The sequence below is a fragment of the Nyctereutes procyonoides genome, unplaced genomic scaffold (genome assembly GCF_905146905.1).
Source record: "Nyctereutes procyonoides isolate TBG_1078 unplaced genomic scaffold, NYPRO_anot_genome, whole genome shotgun sequence".
NCBI lineage: Eukaryota > Metazoa > Chordata > Mammalia > Carnivora > Canidae > Nyctereutes > Nyctereutes procyonoides.
The window spans coordinates 42,100,078-42,118,557 of NW_026575049.1; the positions used below are offsets into that span (position 1 = coordinate 42,100,078).

General features: G+C 39.0%; 1 protein-coding gene across 50 annotated transcripts in view; it reads right to left on the minus strand.

Annotated features, from left to right (window-relative positions):
- Window positions 1–18,480, minus strand: part of MAP4K4 (mitogen-activated protein kinase kinase kinase kinase 4) — a 189,537-nt gene that overhangs the window by 67,652 nt on the left and 103,405 nt on the right. For all 50 annotated transcript variants that reach the window (XM_055328835.1, XM_055328797.1, XM_055328846.1 and 47 more), the window contains exons 4-5: window positions 4,773–4,898; window positions 3,390–3,500 (exon numbers count right to left, since the gene is read on the minus strand). In XM_055328835.1, the coding sequence (XP_055184810.1) occupies window positions 3,390–3,500; window positions 4,773–4,898 (237 nt within the window). The remainder of the gene's footprint in view (window positions 1–3,389; window positions 3,501–4,772; window positions 4,899–18,480) is intronic.

Sequence of the window (18,480 nt, forward strand, 5' to 3'; positions counted from 1 at the left end):
CACTGCATAGTTTTCCCACCACATAGTGACAAATTGCTAACTGCTGATCAATCCCACCGTCACCCCAAGTGTAGAACAATTCTGCCATCGAAAGAGCTTTATGTTCAAATAAAATTTCTTTCTTTCCCAAGGAAATAAACCCTACTGGGCATACAGCACTTTCAGATGACCTTGTTTTGGGAAGAAGGCCCAAGAGCATGTCACTTATGAGAGGTGGTGGAAGAACAAAAACACATTTTGCATCCAACTATGAACTGAGAGACAAAAATGTGTCATTCTCACAACTCCTGTCCTTGTTCTGTCTTTAGTTAGAGAAGCCAAATGTATAGCTTGCCTCCTTAAGATACAAACAACCTATTTATTCTGAAATGTCTCAATTCAAAAAGGCTAGATCAGAAGTACAGGTTTATTTAATATTCCTGTTTGATTTTTTTTGTGTGAGGTTTTATTGTTATCAATACTGTGTAGGATATGCATTAAATTTAACAGCTGCTCTAGAACACTAATTTTTCTAACACCGGGGGTTTCTAAACAATAATTTACTAGTCTGCTTATATAGCAGAATAGAGCTTACTTGATGGCTCTGTTTATTTTTCCACCACACAGGATGTGCTGTGTTATACCACAAAGCACTGACTAGGGGGAAAAAAGCACTAAAAATATATGGTATGTTAGTGCTATAGTTAGGAAGAAAGTCTCTCCTTACAGCATGGCATAATTCTGAATAGCAAAGAATAAAGAACAACAAAAAAAAGTAGCTTTTCAAATTCTTTCATAATTCCTACTTTTACTACTTTAGTTCATTTTAACTCTCTTAACTTTCCCAAACTCCTTCTATACAGGACCGTCTTAGCAAACACTGTGGCCTGCATGCACTCTTGTTTCTCATGAGCAATAAATATAAGAAACATCATCCTGGTCCCATTGCTAAAGGGTTGCTATATCTCCAGGTGAAACCCCTCAAGGTGTGTCTAATAGCTTGTAGACAACATGAACTCGAGTGACAATTATTCTGAACGAGCTGTCTGAAAAGAAAGAATGTACATTCAACTACTCCCATGGTAAAAAGTAAGCCACAATTATCCCTCCTTAGCAGAGACAGTCCAAATAGAAACACTACACTAAATACCAACCTAGAGCAAATGCATCAATGTTTCAAAGCTAAAAAACATTTTTCCTATAACTATCTCATTCATGGACATCCAGCAAAAGAACAGTCAAAAGCTGTCCCTTCGGTTCTGATTATGAAAGACTGTAAGAACCCATACACACTATGAATATCAGTTTCTAATAAATGCATCAAAAGCTATATAGACTGTAAACATGGAAGTGGGTTGGAATGAATATGCACTGGCTTTGTTGGTAAACCTTTGGTCTCGGGGTTCCAGTGGGCAGGCCCAAGAGAACTTTCCTGTTTATGTCTGAGGCCTATAAGCTCATGACTCTCAATCTTTTGAAGCTCTTAACATAATAACAGCATGTGAATCTAACACCTACGAAAGAATGAAGACAAGTTTTGCCATTGCAAAAATAAGCTAACCCCGCAGTGTCTTTGAGAACCCAGGTTATCCACTTGAGCTGGTTCCTTCTGTTCCCATGACAGCTCTTCTGTCTTCTTACCATATTGCTTTCTCTTTACCAAAGTGGATTCTCAGTGATTCCTGTGAAAAGCATTCACTAGCTTGTGACACACTGACTCTTCCAGAGGCTTGTTTTTAGTTCACTTAGACTTCTGTCATAGGAAAAACTCTCACTCTAGATGAAATGTAAATGAAGGAAATCTTTGTTTCAGGTGCCACCAAGGTGGAAAACATTTGATGTATCTCAAAACAATGTCCATGAAGCTATTATATATTCAGGTCAATCAGAGCCTCAAACAACCTGGGCATCTGAAATACAGTTGATGCCCACCTAGGACATTTATACGAAAATCTAGTTCTCTGAGAAATCCCACACTGGAATTATATATAGAAAAGGTATGTGTAAATATGTGTTTATAACAGAAAATAATGACAAAAATGAATATTTACTGACAATCAGTTATGTACTCAAATTTTACATTAAATGATTCATATACACCAACGCAATGAATTCTCGTAACAACGGTACTTCCCTCATAGGACTGGTATCTACATTTTATAGAAGAAGGTTAAGTCCTGAAAGAAGTAACTTTGCCAGGGGCGTGCAACAGGTAAGAAGCAAAGGCAGGACTCAAACCCACATCTGACTCACTCTATAGCCACTGTTCTCTCCCACCAACCATGCCAAGAGCTTTATTTGTTAACATAAATATATCTGCCCACTTGCTGAGCTCCTTCATCCTAGTGCAAGGCAAGATGCTTAATTTTCCACTTTTAGACTCTGCCTCCTGTAATAACCAAGAGAGATAGGACCCTCATGTTTTAATAATGAAATCTGAGATGATTACAAAAAGAGGATTACATGCTCACCCCCTACAACTAATTTTCTTCAGGGAATTGCTTATTTTTTCAAGGGCTTCATAAAATATCTAAATAAAAAGTAATTAAAACTCATCTCTGTGAATTCTAGCTGGCACTTTTTAGACCTACAGTCCTCTATGAAACTTAAATACAAAAGAAGGGTAAATTTGCCTCTAAGTAAAAAAGCAAATTAACAGTTTTTTTTTTATTAGTGAGAGAAACCTAAGAATTAGAATCCAGTTTTAACTCCACAGTCTTTTTTAAATGTGGTGGGTAAATAAAATCCAACCAAGTAATTTAAATGTGTAATTAAGAGAGAAAAACTGGGATAGCTGGCCAGGGGAGAGGCCCAATGGTAACTCACATGCACTTTTCAAATGCAAAACATACAGACCCTTTGCCTGTAGTGTCAGCATAGCTCTACTACTAAAAGCAATCATTTAGAATCTGTTAAAATGGTAGTTTAGAAACTTTAACATAAACTGGCTTTCCAATTGGCTGTAAATAACATTAAACATAACTTTTCCTTGTAAATACTGCACCAGATTCCAATAGTTAACACCAAAGTCCACAAGATGATTTTGAAAGCCAGCGTTTGGCATCATTAATATTGATTCATAAGCTTACACAAAGAACTCCTGTAAAAACAATAGTTAGAGAATATTTCTCTTCACTCAGATTTTCTTTTTAACACCTGGAGGGTGAATTCAGGGAAATGCAGAAAAACTATTTTTAAGTCTATTTTCTTTAGATACTTGTCACAATCAAAACCATGATGTAGCTAGCTTAAATAATCAAACCCAGCTAGTTACATAGAACTCTTGGCTGTCACGAAAAGAACAATCTGTACAGTTATAACTAATGCAAAGAAATACTTCAGGCTAGGAAAAGGAAAATGGAAACACAAAACCACGTGCAGGGTTATCACAGACATGCATTTCTCCTTACCCTCAGGATTTCTCTGGAGATGTAAGCTATCCAGTCTTCCTTGAGCGTGTTCCCTTTGGTGTTCTTCACAAGGTCTGTAATGGACCCAGCCCCACAGAACTCCATAACAAGCTACAGGGTAGACAAGACACATAGTGACTAGCACATCCCAGCAACCAGTGAGAGCACCACCAAGATTGGTACACACTGGAGATGAGTCGGGAAAGCAGAGTCCAACCCCTTCCATCTTTCTTAAAGATCTGGGTACATGATCATTTCAGAAGCATCCAAATGGCCGAGAGCTCATTTCACCATCCACTTTATTCACTGTGTAGCTTTGGTTCAGGAGATTAAGAGTTTCTGGTATTTTACAGTACATCCCCCAGTGCAGATTCTGAAGTATTCCTTCTCTCTCCTAAGCACATGGGTATGGGAGGGCCATTTTGTCCTTAATCAGTGCCCAATTATCAGAAATCTGATAGAGATAGAGATACTCTAGCATTTTTTCTCATTTACCAGAGTCAAAGATATTCTATCATTTCACACATTATGATTCTCAAATTATTTTTATATTAAGAGAAATGCTATTTTAAGCAGTGACTAATTTTAAAAATACATTATTTACAATACCTAAATGTTTACACAATATTAGCACAAGTATGTTTTTTAAATACCTAGAAAATGAACTGAATTAAACTATCCTAAAATTTTAACTTTGACTGAATTTGGGAAATGAAGCTAAAGGTGAAAATTAAGACAAAATATTGCAAATTTTCTATAATGGCTTTAAAAAAATTATAAAAAGTATTTATCTTCCTGCTTTATTAGTCCAGTACCTTTGGCATAACTAATGTGGTAACCATAGCTCTGGCAGCATCTCAATGTCATCATCTTTAGTATAGATGTGGTTAATAAGAGGTAAGATTGAATGTATATCAATTCTAGAAGTTTCCCTAGAAATTTCTAGGCATTTACTGTTTTCAATGAACTGTGATCATTAATATTACTACTGACAGAACTCTGTTTTCTTGTGATTTGTCCCTTAATTTCAGGTGGCAATTCTTTGCATTTAGTGAGCTTCCATATTAATTAATCTCCATAAACAAAGTTTTTATTGTATTGGGTTTTATTTTTCCAGCTCCTGATTTTCTTGCTATTGGTTACATTCCTTTTAAAACAGATCATTTTATTCTTTAAACATAAAGTTAACTCATTTCCATGCAATGTGAAATCAATGTAAAAATAAATATTCAGTAGACCTTTAACCAAGAAGGCCAAGGAAGATAACAGGCACTACCCCCTTTGCCTTTGCTTTTCTTTCCCCTCCCTCTGGAAGGTCTTTCAAGTCCTTGTAGTACAACCAAAGAGGAAACCCCACAAAATGCTTGGGAAACATTTGCCTACCCAGAGTTGGTCATCATGTCCTGGAGGGCTCTTTTTAATGAAAGCACCATAATATGTTGCAATATTTCTATGATGAGAATATTTCTTCAGCATATTTATCTCCAGTTTGATTTCTTCCTCTTCATCCTTAAGAAATAAAAAATAAAATGTGTGGCTTTTGAATGTCATGATTTTAACTTCCACAACCATGGGCAATAACACAAATTCCAAGTCCCTCTTGCATGGGAGGGAAAGATATTTGCTTTATCCTTGTGACAAGAATTGGGGACTTTGACAGGGCTCATCTTTCGAAATGTGGTCACAAGCTATGCAAGAAAGAAGTATAAAAGTTACAGATATGTATAAGAAGTAGATGGAGTAGCTCTTCTACTAACTATGCCCTCTAAACTTCCATTTGCTTATCTGTAAAAATGGGAGGGGAAAAAAGAGAACTGATTGATACTTTTCAACTAATTACAACGAAAGACTGTTTCTTTTCTAGAAAATGTTAAAATATAAATCATCTGGCACAGCTACAGCAGAGAAGGTTCACCTGTAACAACCTTGCACACAAGCATTACCTTCTGCTGTGGCCACAGGCAAATTACAGAGTCCAGACCAGCGAAGCAGGCCCCGGATAGATGGCATGCTTAATGAGATCCTCAACCCCGAAAAGAGATTCAGGTGAGTCTGGCAAGTCACAGGAATAAAACATCATTCAATGACAGCAGGTTGTTTTAAACTTGGCTCATCCCCCAGCCTCTTGCTTTTATTTAAGTAAGATGAGCAGGGGAAGAAATGCCGAGTTTGTGTTGGAAGATCAGAAGGGAGATGAAGGAAACAGATGGTGACACAGGCCTGGAAAATAAAAATAAGTTGCCCTTGTGGATGGGGAGGGCTGCCAGTCTCTGCCTCTCTGTTTCCTACCCCCCCCCCCCCCGGGGCAGAGCCTGCAACAGTATGGGCATTCCTCCCTTACTGCAAACACAGAACAGACAGAGCTCTGCCCTACTACCTGCAGAGAGAATTAAGAATTATGGATAGCATGAAAACAAAGGGGAAAGCAGAGTTAAAGTGAGAAAGTAGAGGAAAAGAGAAAACTAGCCCTGGCTAAAAAAAGCCGTGTTTGAGGGAAGATAAAGATCTTTACCAAAAATGTGATAATCAGATCTCTAGAATTCCCTTTACTACATATATTTCCAAAAGGAAATAAAGACTGGTTCTCTACAATGTCCTCTATTCTCCGCACTGGTACACTCATGCCACTTCTAACTGATGTTCTCCTTTCTTCAGGGAAGACTCAAGAGTTTCTGGGCACTCAAGGTGCATGCTTGTGTGTGCACACGTGTAAGAGAAAAAGAGGAAGACCGTGCATGTGAAAATCAAGTGCATTGGTGTGGATACAAGGCTGAATAAACTTACTGTTGCAGTCTTGCATCTCTAAAAACCATTCACTAAGCCTCACAGACCTCAAGTAAGGTGTTAAAAGCTACAACACATCATTAATTACATATTAGTGATGAGACCAAATAAAAAAAGAAAATGTCTTCTTAAAATACAACTTTCAGCTGTGCACTATTGCTTTAGAAACCATATGTAACAAAACATGGAACCACCTTAGAAGAATGATTCATAAGATGGTGGCCTCCAGCTTGGTGCCCAGACATAATGATCACAATATTACAGCATATTAAAAGGCATAGTTGTCATATGACTTTTGGCAGATGGTGGCTACAAATATGGAGCAGTCACACAACCAAATACAGTCTATATAACAGTCTGTGTACAAATTCTCATTCAAACCCTATATATATGAAAATATACCACATGTGTATCATTTCAATCTGATTTAAACATGGCTGTGTTTAAAGTAGCAATGAGGGCAGCCCGGGTGGCTCAGCAGTTTAGTGTCGCCTGCAGCCCAGGGCGTGATCCTGGAGACCTGGGATCGAGTCCCACATCGGGCTCCCTGCATGGAGCCTGCTTCTCCCTCTGCCTGTGTCTCTGCCTCTGTGTGTGTGTGTGTGTCTCTCTCATGAATAAATAAACTATTTTATAAATAAATAAATAAATAAATAAATAAGTAAGTAAGTAAGTAAGTAACCACCACTGCCGCCGCCACCACACACCCCCTTTAGCCTGAGAAAATACAGTAGAAAACAGAGTCAGGACAGGCTAGAACTGAAATTTAACAATCACCACCCCATATATGAAAAAAGGTGGAATGGACAAACAACATGACCTAAGTTTACATATCCCATCTGTCTAGGCCAAATCCCATCTGTCTAGGCCAAATCCAAACAGCCTTGTCCTTCATTCTCCTCTTTAGGAGGCCAAAATCATATACAGATCAAAACAAAACTAAACTAAAGGTAACTGGAGAGAGGAAAGAGGACGTTTTGGTGAGAACGGGAAGGCTCCCTCCTGGTTTTCTCCAATGATGAGGCAGCTGCTAGGCTCCACTCAGTGATTTAATGCAGCTGATGCCAATTAGCATTTTGGACTCCAACCAGGGGAGCCAACTCTCATAGAAAAGGTCTTTGTCTTCAACTGGAATAGGACTAGGCAAGTAGTTTTCTGTTGCCTTCCTTGGAGGCTTAGAGGATGGAGGAGGGGAAAACATCTGAATAGTGGTAATTTTCAAAAGCAGCTATAAGTTTGTATATAAGACCTATGGCAAACCCTGCCCAATTCACCATGTGATCAGAGAGGAGTGCATATTATGAATGCATTTTTAAAAACTGACTCCTTAACATGCTTTTTAAGCCATTATCCAAATTCTCTTTCCTTCCACTGATGGCAATAACAATGTGAGGAGAGACAGGCAGACTTTGGATAAGTTAACTGGGAGGAACCCAGAGGATTGGGAAATATTCTGAGTAATCATCTTTCTTCCCAGCTTTACAAAATTAGATCTACCCAATAGTAGTTGGAACAAAAAAGGAAGGGCAATGCATTTATCACTCTATTTTTGCTAGTGGAAAGAGGGCTGATAAAACAAGATATGCAACTATCTGTCAGGTTTCATCATCAAAATGTATAAATGAATATACACTTAGAATGAAAATATCAATTTTTAAAGACCAGTTTAATCTATTTTTTGTCTTAATAAACTCTTACCAAACCCTCCATTCTATGACTATGAACTAGTAGAAAATTGAGAACAGATTACCTTCTACCAGGCAAATTCCAATTACACCTGAGAGTATTACTCAGTACCACACTGGTTGAATTAATCAAGATTATTATTAATTTTTTAACTCAGACGCACAAAACGTTATACAGCTTAAATTCACTGATAATCCAACCAAACAAAAGTGAACAGGCTGATGTAGGAAAAATTCTGGAACAAAGTAAGATTACAGGATCTGGTTCTGTAGGTCAAGGGAAAGATTGGCATATTCTTTAAAATTAATCAGCCCACTTTTCCCAAGGTCAATCCCAGAATAGAAATCCAACAGAAAACTTTCAAAATTAATATAACTTAAATGGAAACCAGACACTTGAGACATTTTACTCAAGAACAAACACTATTTAGGACCCACTTCAGACAAAAAGACATGCTCTCTAGTTTGTTACTGAATCAATTAACTTCTTCTGGGACTCTAAAGTCTAAGGGCAATGGCCCTGAGGCCCTTAACTTACTGTCTTCTATGTCTACAGGTACCATTCAGAACTTTTACTAGACACAACAAAGTCCTCACAGAGCTCTCTAGCTCCTCTGTCTTCTATAGGCCACATTACTCACTACATTTCTATGAGATTCTATCACTCAACTGCAATCTAGAAAGTGTGTGGTAAAGAATGAAACAATAGCACCATCTGCTTGGATGGACATGGGGAAGTGAGTGATGGGGGACAACTTGAGGTTGTAACAAGATGGTGCAGGATGGTGAATACACCTCATTCCATATTCCCTTCCCACCACACACTCATAAACAACCTTGGGAGACTGACCCTTCCATGACTGACACCAAGAATCACAAAGAGGCCAAAATACATCTCTGTGATAACTCCCTACCAAAAAGCTCAACGCAGCAAATGAACATGGTGCTCTCAAACAATAAAGTCAAATAAGACAGATCACTATACCTCTAGGATCTAAATGAAACTATTACAACTTTCCAAAGTTTGCTGTCATCAATACAGAAGTCCTAACAGTTGGCATCAAGCCCCAATCTACAGTTTATAACAGTACGGGTTCTAACGCCTTCAACAGTGTCACTTGAAACACCTCATGTTAGTACCCAATTTCAGAATCCATCCATTTTCTTCCTCCATGAGGGATTTAGCTATACACACACAGATAACACATACAACAGGAATATCTGTTCTTGAGGATCCTGAAGTACAGCAACCTAAATCAAGACCTGAAACCTAGACGCTAACTGAAAAGGAAAGCCAATCTGCCAGATAAGCCTCAGTTTGGCCAAAATAAAATCCCCCACCCAAACACCTGACTCTAACTGAAGGAAACCAGAGTATATCACCCCAAAATATGCTGTAACATAAGAGTTAAAGGTACTTGAAAAACAGCAGGTGTAAGAAGGGCATGCTAACCTCCCATTTTCTTCCTGGAAGCAAGAGATAAAACTCCCAAGTGAAAGATGTCCTTCCTATACCAGCTGAGAAAAACATGCTTATCACCAAAGACAGGGAGTTGAGGCCAAGAGAATTCTGATATAAGCAAACTTTGTTAACATATCGTTTATCTTCCTTTGGCCTGCCCATATATTTTAGTTTTCCACTACTGCCTCTCTTTATTCAACCTAGTATAAAAGCATTTGGGTTTTGCCATTTCTTGAAGTCTTCATTTTTCTTGTGAAGCCCACTAATTTATATGAGATACACATTAATTAACTTCTGTTTTTCTCTCACTAATCTTTTGTTATAGGGGTCCTGGTCAAGAACCTAGAAAGCCAGAAGGAAAGATTTCTTCCTCCCCTATATAATCAAACTTGTGATTTTATTATGAGACCAAAAAGAGATCAGTAATCCCAAATGCTCAGGAGATAAAATATATTGTTTTTTTTTTAAAGATTTTATTTATTTACTTAGAGAGAGAGAGAGAGAGAGAGAGAGAGACCGAGTCCGATGCAGGGCTTGATCCCAGGACCCTGAGATCACGACCTGAGCCAAAGGCAGACACTTAACCAATTGAGCTACCCAGGGGCCCTGATAAAATATATTCTTGGTATCAATATTTTGCCACTTACAAGAAAGTATATTCAGATAACTATATACATGTTTTAAGGAGCAGACACAAAGAAAAAAGAAATGTTATCAAAGATTATCTGTGGATTATAGATATTTTCTTCTTTAATTTACTTAATTTTCTATAACTGACATATACTGTTTTCCTAATTAGAAAAAGAAAATTTAAGAGAAGAGTTCAAGTTAAAGAAGACAGCTCCATAAGAATTCAAAATGAGTTTCTTTCTGGCAATTCACATGGTCTGGCTGCCTCTGTCTCCCTGGAATAAGTGCCTCGATCCCCTCCATGCTGTTCTAGAGTCATTGCCAATCTCCCTGATTGGGTTGCTTCCACAATTATGATGGGAGCCTGAAGTACCAGAACCTTACTAATTTGCCTTCTACTGGGTCAACTGCAGCACAGAGGTCTGCCTTCACAGTCATTTCCTACTGTTTTCTATAATGGTACCAATCCTGACCCATACTTCTTGAGATCAAGAATTTCCAAGCTTAACTTTTTCCTAGAGCAAAGCAGAAGGTAAATGGAGTCCAGGATCAACCATTATGCTATCTTCACCTTTCTAACCTGCCAGAGGGTCCCTTAAAGAAGACCTTGCGCCTCAGGCCATTCATACCCTTCCCTAAACTAGTGGTAAACTCCATAAAGTTTCCATCACTGCAAGCAAGAAAATACTGTGCACACTGAAGAAAGCCTTGCTTAAAACCCTAAAAGTTAAGAAAAAAAAAAAGAAAAAAAAACCTAAAAGTATGCCCAAGTAATGAAAGGCAACAAGGGGCGCAACTCTGAAGAAGGTATGGGTATGCTAAGTGGTACATGTTTGTGCATTTCCTACTGGATCCATCCGTGTGTTCACAAGCACAAAGGCTCTTGCACCAAATCTGACATGATGAGTCAGATAAAGGCTGGGCTCTGAAAAATGTCTTCAGTTAAAAGGAATGATGGGCACTACTTCTCTTGGCCAAGATGGATTATCAAGGACCAGATTTACTCTCCCACCAGACAACTAGAATTAGACAAAACATACAGAAAAAGTTTTAAGACACTGGACACCAGGGATTGCAGGGCTATTGACCCCTGGGAGATGGGAAACACCAGAGAAGCTTTATAATTGCCCCAGCTTACTGCCTTGAGAGAGATTTCAAGCTCTCTCATAGGGAGAGGGAACCCAATCAGAGCCCAGGCAATTCTAAATTGAGACACTAGGAAGATGAGGCAGCCGGAGTCAGCAGGACAAAGACCAGAGGAGAGCCAGCTAGCTGGCGGCACTGAGAGCACGATTAAGCTCTGGAGACTACCACAATAAGGAAATAAGCTTCAGTTTAAAGGTGTATCCATGTTGTTATTTACAAACAATTCATTTTTCTGTGGATAATCTGCATATCTGGAAAGGGATTCATTCCCCTCTTTGTTCTGAAATGGTGGTTTATATCAAATACAACTGAGTGACTTCTGGCACACATTTCACATGCCTGGAGAAGTCTCTGGAAGATCCTTGTGGAAACCACATTATTTAGAACCATTCTCTTAGCTCTCAATATTCAAAGATGTTTGTCACAGAAGTGATTCAAGACAACGATGACTAAGTTTCACATATCTTCGGGCAAAACAGAAAATACCATCAAGATATTCTAATTGCTTACAGACATCCCCCCATTTAAAAGCTTTTAGGTGACAGAATTCAGGAAAGATCTTTCATTTGGCAATATCGCACTGCATCTAACTCACATTCTGGGGAAGATGGAACTTAACACATGCGGAGACCACTCCAACACTTCTCAAAACTTCTTAAAATCTGTGTGATCATTTCTCACTACTGTGGTGCAGAGGAAAGCTACAGAATGGCACCAGAAATAATGACTTCAATAGTTAAAACTCAAACCACCTTATTTTTCAATTTCAACTAGGAAACCCACTTAAAATGTGTCTCCCTCAACTTTCCCTACTTTTTAGGAACACACCAAAATATGTGAAAAGAGAAAATGAGAATATGTAATCAGAAGCTTCAAAATTCCAAGTGAAAAATGACTATACTTGACCAGCTAGTGGGTATCTGATTCCACAGGGCCACCATCTGCACTAAATTAATACGCAAACTGACCCCACATCACTCAATAAAACCCAAAAGGGAAGTTCTGCTCTGAACCAAATACCAGTATACTCCGTACCAGCCACAGAAACTTATCAAAATATGTCCCCAAGCCTCCCAGCTGGAGAAAGCCGCTCTTCTCTAGAAGCTTCACTCTAGTTATGCTCCATGCCAACTGCAAGTTTTAAGCTCCAGAAGAAACTAGAAAGGTAATGAAAACATTCAGTTACATAAAAATTACCGGCTCTGGAGACAGATTATTGCTTTTCACAGTACTCACTGCCTCACAATGATTAGTTTAAAATCAATCTTCTCTATGAGAACATAAGCTTCAAAGACAGGGACTCTATCTTGTTCATCTCTGTACAGTGACAGTGCCTGTCACACTGAATGTGTAAGACAGATGATTTTTTTTTTTAAATGAGAGAGAGAGAAAATCCTTGAGCCTCACCATCCTTATGTATAAGATGAAAAACTCTAATCCATTCCTGGCCAGTGAGTCACAAGACAGGATGTGTGAAAAAAGACTCTCATGGTGCCTAGCACATAGTAGGTACTTAAATACAATGTTTGGGAAATGAATTATAATTATCTTTTACTTTATAAACAGCATTCAATGCAATTCTGAACACACAGCATTCCTAAAGTAGCCTGTGAAAGAGGCAGCCCAGGTGAACTCAAACCACATAAATCTCTGGCATCACCTGCCTTCTGGCAGCAGGTAGGTGGACAATCAATAGCACACACTTTGCCAGGTTTACCGACTCATTATTGTGACAGGCTGAGAAAGCCTAGGCAAGGATGCCAGCCATCAACTAACCCACTGGCCAGCCACCAAAACAGGTAACACCACTCTAAACGATTTTCTTTCTGACTGCTATAGTTAGGTTAGGTCTAATGCTAAAGAATGGTTAGCAACAGGTGTCCTTAACTCTATACGCAGTTACCTCTGTTCATTCAAGGACATAATATTAAACTGCAGGTGCTCCTCTTGGGAAAACATGAAAAGATATCAAAAACCCAGATTTCAAAGACTGAAGGGAACAGATGACCAATTATCTTCAATATGTGATTTGACTAGAAATAAGAAAACTTATTCTGTGATTGATATTAATCAACGTACTCCCGAGCCTTAAGGAATGTTACAACTACTATGGGCAGTTGATTCTGCCTCAACTCCAAGTATTTTCATTCTGAGACATGTTCTAAACACAATACATATTACTGCTTATATTGAATACTATTTGTATTTTATCAGAAAATCTTTCTTTAGGGCAGCCCCAGTGGCTTAGCGGTTTAGCGCCGCCTTCAGCCCATGGCGTGATCTTGGAGATCCAGGATCAAGTCTCACGACGGGTTCCCTGCATGGAGCCTGCTTCTCCCTCTGCCTGTGTCTCTGCCTCTCTCTCTCTCTCTCTCTCTAATAAATAAATAAATAAAATCTTAAAAAAGAAAAGATAATCTTTCTTTAAATGTGATCTTAAAAGATATAGATTATTATTTAAAATGTAAATTTTATTGCCTATAGGAATAAAACGTGTTTCCCATCAAATAAATCTTTTAGAGTGGAAGGCAATAATATGGGATTAAAGTAATCCAATTTAAACAGGCCAACCAAATTAAGTTTCCACAAATTCTGAAGCTATAAATTTATATCTTATCTTAACCTTGCTTCTTTTACCTCCTATAGTCCTCCACGCACCCCAAGGAACAGTGAGCCAGCTGCACAGCAATTATTTAAAGCAAAGGGGGTTTGCCACCAGAACACAGGTGTTGTGAAAAACCAAAATGGGAAAGGAAAAGACTCACATCAACATTGTCGTCATTGGACATAGATGCTGGCAAGTCTACCACTACTGGCCATCTGATCTACAAAGGTGGTGGGATGGACAAAAGAACTATCAAACAATTTGAGAAAGAGGCTGCTGAAATGGGAAAGGGCTCCTTCAAGAATGCCTAGGTCTGGCTAAATTGAAAGCTGAACATGAACATGATATCACCACTGATATCTCTCTGTAGAAATTCAAGACCAATAAATATTATGTGACCATCATTGATGCCCCAGGACACAGAAACTTTATCAAAAACTGATTACAGGGGATCCCTGGGTGGCTCAGCGGTTTGGCGCCTGCCTTTGGCCCAGGGTGCGATCCTGGAGTCCCGGGATCGAGTCCCGCGTCAGGCTCCTGGCATGGAGCCTGCTTCTCCCTCCTCCTGTGTCTCTGCCTCTCTCTCTCTCTATGTCTATCATAAATAATAAATAAATATTTAAAAAAACAAAACAAAACAAAAAACAAAAACTGATTACAGGCACATACCAACCAGGCTGACTATGCTCTGATTGTTGCTGCCTGTGTTGGTGAATTTGAAGCAGGTAGCTCCAAGAATGGACAGACCCATGAGCATGCCCTTCTGGCTTACACACTGGGTAGAAAACAACTAATTGCTAGTATTACCAAAATGGATTCCAAGGACCAGAGCCAGAAGAGATACGAGGAAATCGTTAAGGAAGTCAGCACCTACATTAAGAAAATTAGCTACAACCCTGGCACAGTAGCATCTGTGCCAGTTTTCTGGTTGGAAGGGTGACAACATGCTGGAGCCAAGTGCTAACATGCTTTGGTTCAAGGGATGGAGGAAAGTGACCCATAAAAATGGGAAGGCCAGTGGAACCACACTGCCTGAAGCTCTGGATTGCATTCTGCCACCAACTCATCCAACTGATAAGCCCTTGTGTCTGCCTCTCCAGGATATCTACAAAATTGGTGTATGGTACTGTGTTTGTGGGCCGAGTGGAGACTGATGTTTTTAAATCTGGCATGGTGGTCACCTTTGCTCCAGTCAATGCTACAACTGAAGTAAAGTCTGTTGAAATGCACCATGAAGCTTTGAGTGAGGCTCTTCTTGGGGACAGTATGGGCTTCAATGTCAAGAACATATCTGTCAAAGATTTTCATCATGGCAACGTGGCTGGTGACAGCAAAAATGACCCACCAATGGCAGCAGCTGGCTTCATGGCTCAGGTGATTACCCTGAACCGTCCAGGCTAAATCACTGGATATGCACCTGTGCCTGATTGTCACACAGCTCACATTACTTTTACTTTTGCTGAGCTAAAAGATAATATATATCATTGTTCTGGAAAAAAAGCTGCAAGATGGTCCCAAGTTCTTGAAATCTGGTGATGCTGCCATTGTTGATATGGTTCCTGGCAAGCCTACGTGTGTTGAGAGCTTCTCTGACTATCCTCCTCTGGGCTGTTTTGCTCTTCATGACATGAGACAGACAGCTGCTTAGGGGTCATCAAAGCAGTGGACAAGAAGGCAGCTAGAGCTGGCAAGGTCACCCAGTCTGCCCACTGCCCAGAAAGCTAAATCAATATTATCCCCAATACCTGCCACCCCAGTCTTAATCAGTGGCGGAAGAACAGTCTCAGAACTGTTTGTGTCAATTGGCCGCTTAAGTTTGATAGTAAAAAACTGGTTAATGATAACAATGCATTGTAAAACCTTCAGAAGGAAAGGAGAATGTTTTGTGGATCATTTGTTTTGTGTGTGTATGGCAGTTTTAAGTACTAGTTTTTAAAATTAGTACTTTTTAATGCAAACATCTTGACCAAAAATCTGTAACGGGATTTTGCCTGTTAAAGCAAAAGATTAATGAGAAAAATAAATAAAGCAAAAGAATAGATTTCTTTTTTAGATTATCAGAAAGATAATGATTAGCAAACTTTTTGTTATTAATCACAATCACTTTATTTTTTTTTAATTTTTATTTATTTATGAGAGTCACAGAGAGAGAGAGAGGCAGAGACACAGGCAGAGGGAGAAGCAGGCTCCATGCACCGGGAGCCCGACGTGGGATTCGATCCCGGGTCTCCTGGATCGCGCCCTGGGCCAAAGGCAGGCGCCAAACTGCTGCGCCACCCAGGGATCCCCACAATCACTTTATGTAGAACTTTAGAGTGGTCTACTATATGTATTTCACAAAATTGTAGTAAGTCATTTTGGTCTAAAAATAGCTCATTAACTTGAGATCATGTTCCTTAATCCATTTTCTTCCTTCTATACACACACTCACACACACAGTGAAAACTTAAACTGTAGGCTACAATCACTGGAAGAGAGATCTGAAAGGAAGGCCTGAGGACACTACAGATGCTCTCCGTCTGGTGAAAGTCAAACAGTGCCACTCCCTAAAGAATATGGTAGTCCTCACCCAGGGATCACTGGGTCCCTGTATTCTAAATGATATGGAAGCAAAATACATGGTGAGTGTGTGCAGCCTCCTAAATCAGGCTGGCCAAGTCCGAGTAACTGTTTAAAACCAGAACTCTCACAGAGGGCAAGAAAAAGGACCAGAAGTTATCCCATGCCTACCCCTGAGACTGGAGGTGTGGAGATTTCTGCACCAAAGAAAAGGAAAAAGGAACAAAAGAAAATAGATCATCGCCAGCAAAATACACAAAATAAGCACCTCAAATGGCATCTCCTCTGAGGGGAAACCCTGGTTTACAGAGATCAAAATGCAAATCAGTAACATGTTCAAATAAATTTCTCCAGTGAAGACTCTGAAAGGCTGTTCACCAACCCAAACTCCTAAGAACAAAGAAAGATATTACCACGTTAGAACCTGCCCAACTCATCCACCCCAAACCAGCAATATAAACTGCTACATTTATCATCAACCGTAACATACACTGTTGTAGGCAATGGGAAGAGAGAGAGCAGGAAAAACCCCACAGTGGTACTATGCAATTTTGCCTCAACATCCTCACTAAAAATGTACAGGAGCTGAGAAATGCATCTCAGACACTGCAATCCTTGTGAGATGTGAATCAAACTAAATCACTCTGGCCAAAACCTGCACTGCTGGTTTTGTTACCTGTTACACCAAAATAGCCATTTCTTAAACTTAGGATGAAGAAAAGTAGCATGTATCCACGTGGCACTGGACCAAGTGATTTATAGGTACATACTCAGTAAGACAGTGATACTTTCAATTCACTGATATACGTCTGCAAAGAAAGCCACCCTGGGTTCCTCTGGAGTCACTTGTGACTTCTATACCGAGTAAGGATACTTGGCATTATTCCATTATGCACCAAATAATTTTCATAGAGTTGCAGGAGAAGAGAACTACATTCTTAAACCAGATGTTTGGGGTGTTGATGCTGCCAAGCACACATGGAAAGCCCACAGCTGTGTCCATCGATCACAGACATGAGGTCACAGTCCAGCTTAGAGACAGGCTGGCAGCCAGCTATCTTCCCTTCCATACAAATGAAACAACAGATGCTGAAGATATTCTGTAGACAAATATTGAGACTGAAATACCTCAATTAAGCAGGTGATGGAAGATGTGAATCAAGTATGAGTAGAAATACACAGAATCTATCAAAGAAGTTTAAAATAGTATGTTAGTTTCAAACAGTCATCAGGCTTTTCCTAAGTCGTATACTGCTTCCTTTCCCTAACTCCAGTTTTCTTTATAAGCAGTAAGTTAAAATAATAAAGATAATGACAAATACCTTGTAACTTAAGGAGCAGCTGTCAAGGAAAACATATGGAGATTAAGCAACCATATTGTATAGTGGCAATTAGTGCCGCCTTTCAAGACCTTGTAGGCCAACGGAAAAAACAACTAAAAATAAAAAATGCTTCCAGCCACAAAGTATTACAAAGTTACTGAAACTAGCCTGTTCTGTAGTATTTTACAACCTAAAGGCCACACTGTACAAAGCATACAGACAGAAGTAAGCACTACATAAATATAAAAGGTATATACATACTATTAGCAAGCTTAAAGGTAGAAGTGAACTGTCAAGCAGTGACTTAAGTTTATGTTTGAGACTGACTAAGATTACAGCACTGAGCTAAACTGTTTAGGAGAAATCTTCTTAGAATAAATACAAGCTTATTTTTAAACTAAATGCAGCCATATAAATAAACACACATGTTCAGTGGGGAGTTCCTTGAGTGATTAACAGCAGTAAGAAATAGCTTTAATCCACAAGACTGGAAACACATCAAAAAGTCAACTATAGTTATCCTGTGGGGGTAGGCAGAGGGACGGGGGCAGGGGCAGTGTAAGGAAAAAGGTTTTCCATCTTTCGATTTTCTACACAGTATATTACTTTTAATGTTAGAAAAAGGGCTATTTTATCATTTAAAAATAATTTTACACATAAAGGCACATGTATGTATCTAGAATATATGTGAAATTAGAAAAATATACACTAACATGTTAACAATAAGTAAGCCAAGGTGACAGAATTGTGAAATGCTTTTTCATCTTTTTATTTCTATTTTCTCTCTAGAATATCTACATTTCATAAACTAAAAAACAAAAACAGTACTCCAGAAGGCACTTAAATTTTTTGTTCCTACTATTTGAGCTATGATTTGGACACCACAAACGTATTTAAT